The sequence below is a fragment of the Danio rerio genome, chromosome 1 (genome assembly GCF_052040795.2).
Source record: "Danio rerio strain M-AB ecotype USA chromosome 1, GRCz13ab, whole genome shotgun sequence".
Taxonomy (NCBI): domain Eukaryota; kingdom Metazoa; phylum Chordata; class Actinopteri; order Cypriniformes; family Danionidae; genus Danio; species Danio rerio.
In genome coordinates, this window is record NC_141021.1 from 8,073,318 (window position 1) to 8,082,500 (window position 9,183).

Here is a 9,183-nt window from a genome sequence, read left to right on the forward strand (position 1 = left end):
AGTTAAAGTCAGAATTATTGGCCCCTTTTGATTTTTCTTTCTTCTTTTTAAATATTTCCCAAATGATGTGTAACAGAGCAAGGAAATTTTCACAGTATGTCTGATAATATTTTTTCTTCTGGAGAAAGTCTTATTTGTTTTATTTCGACTAGAATCAAAGCAGTTTTTGATTTTTAAACACCATTTTAAGGTCAAAATTGTTAGCCCCTTCAAACTATATTTTTTTATAAATGTATGAATATTATAATATTGTAATATTTGAATATTTATATATATTGTTTTTAAAAAAAAAAATTCTATAATGACATTTATTATATATATATATATATATATATATATATATATATATATATATATATATATATATATATATATATATATATATATATATATATTTATTAAAAATATATATCTTTTTTTATTGATGACATTATAATAACAGTAATAACACTGCAATATAGCCAAATTTCAAAGTGAAAGCTTACACTAGTGTAACTCTTATGAAGTGTCTATATATATAAATATATATATATATTTATTAAAAATATATATCTTTTTTTATTGATGACATTATAATAACAGTAATAACACTGCAATATAGCCAAATTTCAAAGTGAAAGCTTACACTAGTGTAACTCTTATGAAGTGTCTCATATGAATTTATCTGTGACTATCTAAGTCCCATTAACATCTAGCAGTGTCTCGACATGGTCTCTGAGGTGAAATGAATTTCTTACAACAATTATAGACCCCTGAAATTACTACAGCTACACGAAAAGCTCCAACAATAAAAAAAACGGCCTTAATTGAATGCATGGCTTTCAAACGAATGGTGATTGAACTGTGTATCTTAATCTGTCAAATTAGACAATATTGACCCCTGGCATATAGGCGAAGCTGAAGTGTAATTAATTCTAAATCAATTACACAAAATCTTTTTTTTTTTCTGAAAGCTCCTTGCCTGCAGATTGATTTCCAGCACAGAGCCCTGCATGTAATAATCCTTGGTTAAAGAATAAATAATAAAAATCACATTCAGTATAATGCTTTTCATTTGAACTCGCTTCCTTTTTCATAACTGTAGCTACGGCTTATCATTCACAACGTGCCAGCTCTCCTCTCCAGCATTTGAATGATTGCAGTTGTTTCTAAAGATACTTCTAAAGGTCATGATTGCTATTCAAATGAAGGTAATGATTGTCTGAGACGCCGAGCGCAAGAGGAAGTCCCATTATTTGAGTTATGGAAGACCAAACTTTGCTTACAACATGCATTGTTATTGAAATGAGTCTTCAATGCTGCTTAATTTAGCCCTCCAAATTGTTTTTCCTTTATGGATTTTTAATATTTGCCAGCGAGAACGAGTTACAGGCAAATATGTGCAGTGTCATGTAGCTTACCACATGGAGTGGAACAAACAGATTGCATTTAACAATAGCGTTGACATTTATATTGTGTTTTCCTTCAGTTTGAATACAGAACAGACCGTGCCTGCTCATAAAAAAAAAAAAAAAAACACACGTCTTCGCCACATTCTGTCATCTAAAAATGGATGATTGTGACCCTGAAACTCTTCCCACTTCTCACTGCGGGGCTTCTGTCAACTACCCTCCTCATTCACAGTCTCATATCTCTTGCAAAAAATAAAAATGATCTCCTGCCACGTTCTCGCTTGTAGCTGGAGCTGTTTTGTTTGTTCGCAATATTCTCCTGTTACTTCTGTCGGCGTCTCCCTCGGAATATGCTCTCGATAAAGATGTCAGCAACTTTCATCATGCTTTTTACCGGGTATTTGAAATGAGAGATCATACAGGGAGTGAAATGCAAGTCATTAAAACTCCAAATATTTACACTTGGCAAAAGATGTTTTGCTGACAGCTTCAGTTAAGGAGTTTGCTCTTTCAGGACTGCGGTTATTGCCTATCGAGTTTTGTCTGTTTGGAAGTCAAATTTGATTTGCAGTGAATTTGAATAGGAGTTCAGATCGGTTGCAATAATGTTTAAGTTCACACATTAGCCCCTTTCACACAGTGATACCGGTAAACAGGCCTTGACATTAACTTTTTTTTGCTCACCAGCCACTGTGGCTAGTAGATTTCTAACATTACTAGCCACTTGCCATTATTACTAGACATTTTTAATATGCATTACTCTAAAAAACATATTTCTTCAACCCAATGGTTGAGTTAAACATATTTAGTGCATTGTTGGGTTATTTTTAACCTTTATTAGGTTATTTAAAAATTACTCAACCAGTTGGGTTAAATATTTGATGCTTTGTTGGGTTATTTTTAACCTTTATTTGGTGTTATCACAGTGAAGGCTGAGGCCAGCTTCCAGCCTCCACTGCTGAGACTGTAGCTCTGCACAAGACTTTTGGGTCTGAGTCTGGTTCTCTCAAGGTTTTTTTACTTCACTCTCCTATTGGTGAAGTTTTTTTTCCCTCTCCACTGTCGCCACTGGCTTGCATGGTTCAGCATTGGTAGAGCTACTCATCGATGAATTTGCTCTTCAGTGTTGGACTCTCAATAATGACTTCAAACCACACTGAACTGAGCTAAACTGAACTGAACTTAAACACTAAAAACTGAACTCCCCTGATCCAGTTACTATAACCATTTATGTGAAGCTGCTTTGACACAATTTACATTGTAAAAGTGCTATACAAATAAAGCTGAATTTAATTTAATTGAATATTTATTTTTATAACTCAACCAGTTGGGGTAAAATTTTAAAACTTCAACTGTCAACTGATTTAACTAACACAGGACAGCTGCATTAATATGCAAACAAATGTTGTTTTTGCGTTGTAAAGTTTATTTAAGCTCTAGCGTAATAATATTGTTATTTTTTTTATCAAATCACCTCTCGTGTCGTAGTTTTTCTATTCGTTTCACCAGCGCTCTTAATTATTGATGATACAAACGCATGCTTCATGGCCGATAAAAAGCTTTCTCTACCTTCCGTGTACATCTCTAGTTTTTTTTTTTTTTTGGAGAAAACGAATCATTCTCTCATTTAGGACCCATCGAAGACATTCATTCATTTACACAGCCATAATTCTAAAATAATAGTACTTCAATAGAAATACCAGAATAGAAAAAATAACATTTAATCACAATAACCCAATGCATTGGGTTAAATTATATAACCCAATGCATTGGGTTAAAATAACCCATAGTTGGGAAGGTGCTATAATAACATATAGTTGGGTTATACTGTATGTTGGGGTATTTTTAACCCAACTATTTTCACAGAGTACATTTGACTTCGGCATGCTGAAATTACTTGATTTAGATTTAGTGTTTTGCCCACATGCCTCCTCATTCATTTCACGTTTTGTGCTTGTTGTGTATGAGCTTGCTCAATGAGCAAGAGCAAATGTGTTGTCGCAATGCAATTCGTTTTTATTTCACATGACTTTTTGGAGCTCAAAATTAAGGATTTACCAAATTTAGCTCTGACCACACCAAAAATAAAAAAAATTTCAATCCACAAATTTTAAATGAAAAAAAAAAAAGTTTTTTTGTAGCTTTTGTTTTCGCGAATCTACCAGAGGCAGCTGTGTATGTTTTTTCAGATCTCAGGTTTCTTTCACGAGTGCCATTCGCACCAGCTGTTCTCATGTAAATCCACCAGAGGCCGCTGTCGACTGACTGTTGACTGACTGTTGACCGATGCACCCATCCCTTCCCTAAACCCAACCAATAGTGTTTTCAAAAGCACTGATTGACCACCACCCACCGCTTTTTCGAAACCCAACCAAAAGTGTTTTCAAAAGCAATCAAGAAAAAGAAAAGCCCTCGTGATTGCCTGATTTTTTTCCACGTTTTCAGATTTTACCACATTGTCACCCTGTTATTTACTTCTTAATTTCATTTTTTACCTTTTGTTTTTGTTTTAAAAAACTGGACAAACTCGTTACAGCGGAAAAGCCGTCTACATTGAGATAAGCGTTCAGCTGGTTTCTGAAGCCTTCGGTGGCATCATACCGCCCCGTAGCATTCATTTTAAAGACGAAATGCAGCCATGAATACCTCTTGCTCTCCAGAAGTGTATTTGGGGTACATTCACACTGAGCCTGTGTCATGACAGATTATAAATATCTCAGAAAATATGAGTGTGATTAGTTTGGTGAATATGAGGAAAAAAATACTTCTCTCATATGGATCTTAAAATAATGCTAAATATCTCAGAGCACTTTATTTTGCTGTCCAATTTTGCATGTACATACTATCGGTTTATCCCAGTAGTTACAATAATTGGCTAATAACTACTGTAGGTACTATCCCTAAACTTACCCCTGGACCTAACCTTAACCTATAAATGGAGAACAGCAGGCAGGGATGGCCCTCTTGAGAGAAATTTGAGATCTGAAAAAATGTAGCTCCTGGGACGTATTTAGCGCTCATAAGAAACGTATAATGGTACGTTTTTAGACTGAGCCTGGGTTGTATCTGAAATAAAAAGGCTACATTTTTGCTAACATAGTGTATGGGAAAAAATTACAAAGCTAACTTTCTGTATGAAAAAACAATCTCACAATGGCTGTTTATGCACAATAGCAAAAATTGTGTTTGTTAACATGCGGTTTGCTGTGATCTGACATTACAGAGTTCTGCCAAGCTCTTATTTAAAAAAGCAAAGCCTTCGGAGGCATATTAACCAGCTTAAACCTCATTGAGAAATGAATTGTGTATTGTTTACTGCTTGCTCAATTGACTGGAATCAATTATGAATTGCGGCACAGGACTGTAATTGCAATTGAATTAGCCTGTGTTCTTAGGGAAGTCTATTAGGGGTAAAACATCAAAAGCAAGGTTTTCGTTTTCTTTATATTAGTTTTTCTGGCAGCTACGGCACTGGTCCAGTGAATCTGTAATACAGAAAGGGCAGGAAAACACATTTGTGTCAAAGTAAACTGTGTTGTTGAAGAAGCCCTCAAAAGCAAAGTAATTATTTTATTAAAAAAGGGTAAATTAGAGCCAGATTATGAATTCTGCTCATGTTTTGGGGGTTTGTTGGCTTGTTGCTAGGTAACAGAAACTGCACATGACAGTAATAAAGGTTGGATGATTAGAAATGATGTTTGCTAAAGCCAGTGTCACACTTCATATTTGTTGTATTTAGGGAGAGAATGCTAATTATATAACTTCCCACACTATGCTAATTTTGTTTTTGTTTTTCGTCAATTAAGTGTACAGTATACTTAGTGTATTAAAATGTGTGTGTTAAAATTTATTATAATATAATACTTTATAAATGTAGATACAGTGAAAAATTTATCTTTAGCTATGTTATAATGGATTATATATTCCATAGATTCATATATTGACATTGTTTTCTTAAGATCAGTCTTGAAATATTTTGTGTAGTGCAGTATTGTGTTACATATTGCAACTTTTTACAGCTTGAAGTGAAGAAAAAGAAATCAAAAACACACACAAAAAAAAACAAAAAACAAAGATAAAGCATGTCTTTTAAACATATACAAGCTTATATTGTGCCTATAATATGGGAACATATCGGAATCAATTCTTACTTTTATCTTGTTGCGTGTATATTTACTTTATATTAACACACGTTTTAATGCTTTTTTTTTAGGTATGTAGATGTTTAAGACATTCAATAAAGTTGTTCTTCCTGTTACATTAAAACATTTCCTTAGAAAATAAATAATTAAAAAAACAATGAATTTGTTAATATTTTATTTTACTGCATTAGTATACTTCATATAGATTTATTATTTTATTATATTTTATTTTAATTTAATTAATTAATTAATTAATTAATTTATTTAAATTAGTTAAATAATGAAATAATTGTATTTTAATTTATTACCTTATTTTTGTTTTTACATTATTTTATTTTAATTAATTAATCTTTGTTTTTATTTTTTATTAATTTATTAGTTGAAGTAAATTAATTTAATTATTTTATTTTTGTTAAATTAATTTTTTTTATTGTTATTATTTTTATTATTATTTTAATTAATTCAGTAATTTTATTTCATTTTATCAATAGTTTTTGTTTTTCATTTTATTTTATTTTATTTATTTTGTTTTAATTCATATTTTTTATTTTTTAAATTTACTTTAATTAATTCAGTAATTTTATTTATTTTATATATTTTTTGTTTTTAATTTATTTTAATAAATTGTTTTATTTTTTTAATATTTTGTTAATAATTTTATTTTATTATTTTATTTTATTTTATTAAAATAAAATAAAATAATAAAATTAAATTATTAACAAAATATTTAAAAAATGTATTTTTGTTTTTATTTTATTGTTTTTTATATTAATTAATTTCTCTTTTTTATTCAGTTTTATGTTTATTTTTATTAATTAATGTATTTTATTTTATTTTATTTTATAATTTATTTTTATTTTATTTTATTTATTTATTTTTGTTAATTTATTTTATCATTATTATTATTTTTTTTTTATAGAATCCTCAACATATAGTCCTGTCTAAAATGTGACGTCTGATGCAGTGTGTCCTTTTGTGGCCTTCTGTGTGTGTGACAGGCAGGTGACAGCTGTCCCGTTGTGCTTGTTCAGCACTTCAGATGGATTTTTGTGTGTATGTGTGTGTCTGATCAGTACAGCTATATCTCAGTCACTTCCTGTGCATGAAATAGACCTGTCCTCTTTGCCTGCTAATGATACTCAGTGTGAAACAGTGATTGGATGTCAACATGATTGATGTGGGTGTGGAGAGGGAGGGTCCAGCGCTCTCGTGGGCCATTATCTCTTCAATTTATATCAAGACTGTCTGATGAATTGACTAATGGACTCGGTGATGAAGTTTTGGTAAAGCCTTGACTAAAGGGCAAACTGCATCCTTGAACCAAAGAAACATAGCACATGAGATTTACCTGTTTCACTGTATGTATTTGATCAGTTGAGTGACAAAGATGTTTGCGTTTCTTTATTTCTCGGCAGTCTATCCGGGAGGTGACGGGTTATGTGTTGGTGGCTCTGAACCAGTTTGACTATCTTCCTCTGGAGAACCTGCGAATCATCCGAGGCACTAAACTATATGAAGGACGCTACTCTCTGGCCATCTTTCTCAACTACAGACGAGACGGCTACTTCGGCCTGAGACAGCTCGGCCTCAAGAACCTGACAGGTAATTTCTGTAAGATGTTACTTATTCTGATATTGTGAAAGCTTAATTGCCAATTGTCAGGTTTTTAATTTAATTTAATTTAATTTAATTTAATTTAATTTAATTTAATTTAATTTAATTTAATTTAATTTAATTTAATTTAATTTAATTTAATTTAATTTTAAATTTAATTTAATTTAATTTAATTTAATTTAATTTTATTTTATTTTATTTTATTTTATTTGTTTTTATTTTATTTTTTGAAAGTTTAATTTAATTAATTTTTTTATTAATTTATTTGATTTCAATTTGTAAATAAATTATTTTATTTTACTTTTTATCAGCCTTTATTTATAATATTATTTCCCAATGTTGCATGTTTTGTTTTGTTTTGTATTGTTCCAATTATTGTTATTATTATTATTATTACATTTATTATTATATTTATTATTATATTTATTATTATATTTATTATTATTATTATTATTATTAATATTATTATTATTATTATTATTATTAATTATTATCTGTTGTAATTTGGCTTTGTTTTGATACTTGCATTTTGTTGTAGTGGAAATTACTATAGCAAGGACTGATCTGATAAGATTGGTGCTAATGAAATCTTTCATGCAGTGCATGATTATGATAATCATGTACATCAGAAGCCATCTCTCATATAAATTAGCCACTTTTCATTTTGTGACTGCCTTTTATATCATCAGCACATTACGTGTGCTATTTGAATGCATTTTACAGATGCCATCTAGCTTCTTTCCAGCATTCGCTGCCTCACTGTGTCCTAACTAGATACAATTTCAGTGACAAGCAACTTGGCAATCTGCACCTAATGCAACACAACGCACAACACAACACAACACAACACAACACAACACAACACAACACAACACAACACAACAGAAACATTTCAATAACCTACTGACCATTCATTAAAATATCAGCCACTGCACTCCCAACAAAATGGTAAGGGTTATATTCTAATTGATACATATTAAACCTACTATTATTAACATTAAATATTAAAGTACAAGTACAGATGAGTCACATGGTTTCCAAATTAGTCACTGACTTTTTTTTTTTTGACAATTTGCTAGTTTTTTTTTTAATTTTCAAGATCTAATGTAACTATTTGCTGCTGCTTTCGGTAATATTGCAATAAATGTCACTTAAAATGATGTTCAATCTCACATTGTGTCACAGTTACCAAGTTGAGTTCCCACCAGACACACTAGAGGGAACTCTACACATCATATCTGCTACTGAAACGGACTACATATTCCATCGTGCATTTCACTCACACACACCAGTTTCAGATTACCACTGATTACAAACACACAGCTGAAGCTGACGAGGGCTGATTATCAGGACTTTATATACACCTCACCTGCAACATATTTTTGCTCAGTCTTGATTTTTTGGTATTGGGTATTTTAGTATTTTGTATTTATCCGTGTTTTGATTTTTGCACTTTTTTGTGATGTTTGAAGTGTTTTTTGCCTGTCAGTTCTTGTACAACCTTATCTGTTATATCCCTCTTTGGGTAGTAACCAATTTAACTGTGAGATTTTGGAAACTAGATCTAAATTTAGCGGGAATGGTTGGGTTGGTTGGAAAACGGGGCAGGTCGAGCAGCAGGTGAACAAAGGTTGAATATACAGCGGGAGCAGTTGGGTGCGGAATAAAACCTTGCAAGAGTGGGTGAGCGCAGGATGAAAATAATAGTACCGTGCTGATCTTTACTTCGGTGCAGTATTTCGCAGTGTCGAAACATCAGTTTCATGCAAGCTACATTCTCCCGCTCTCCCTTGGTAAGCCAATAAGAATGTAATTTAAACTACAATTCATTGACTTGCCTTGGGAGGCTGGCTCCAGGAAATCTAGGTGATTTCTGACTGCAATGGTAAATTGGCCATTTTTAAAGCTGATAAAAACATGTTTACAGCATGGTACAAAAGGTGGCTTTGGTGCATATAGCTATGAATACTATTCATGACAACTGTGAGGGGGGTGGATTTTTTTAATAACTCATCCGTTTAGTTTTTAAGTTATAT

At 31.4% G+C, this 9,183-nt stretch overlaps 1 protein-coding gene across 1 annotated transcript in view; it reads left to right on the plus strand.

Annotated features, from left to right (window-relative positions):
- The window catches only part of erbb4a (erb-b2 receptor tyrosine kinase 4a), a 267,096-nt gene that overhangs the window by 167,269 nt on the left and 90,644 nt on the right, over positions 1-9,183 (plus strand). The window contains 1 exon segment of the mRNA NM_001143751.3: positions 6,949-7,135. Coding sequence (NP_001137223.2) covers positions 6,949-7,135 — 187 coding nt within the window.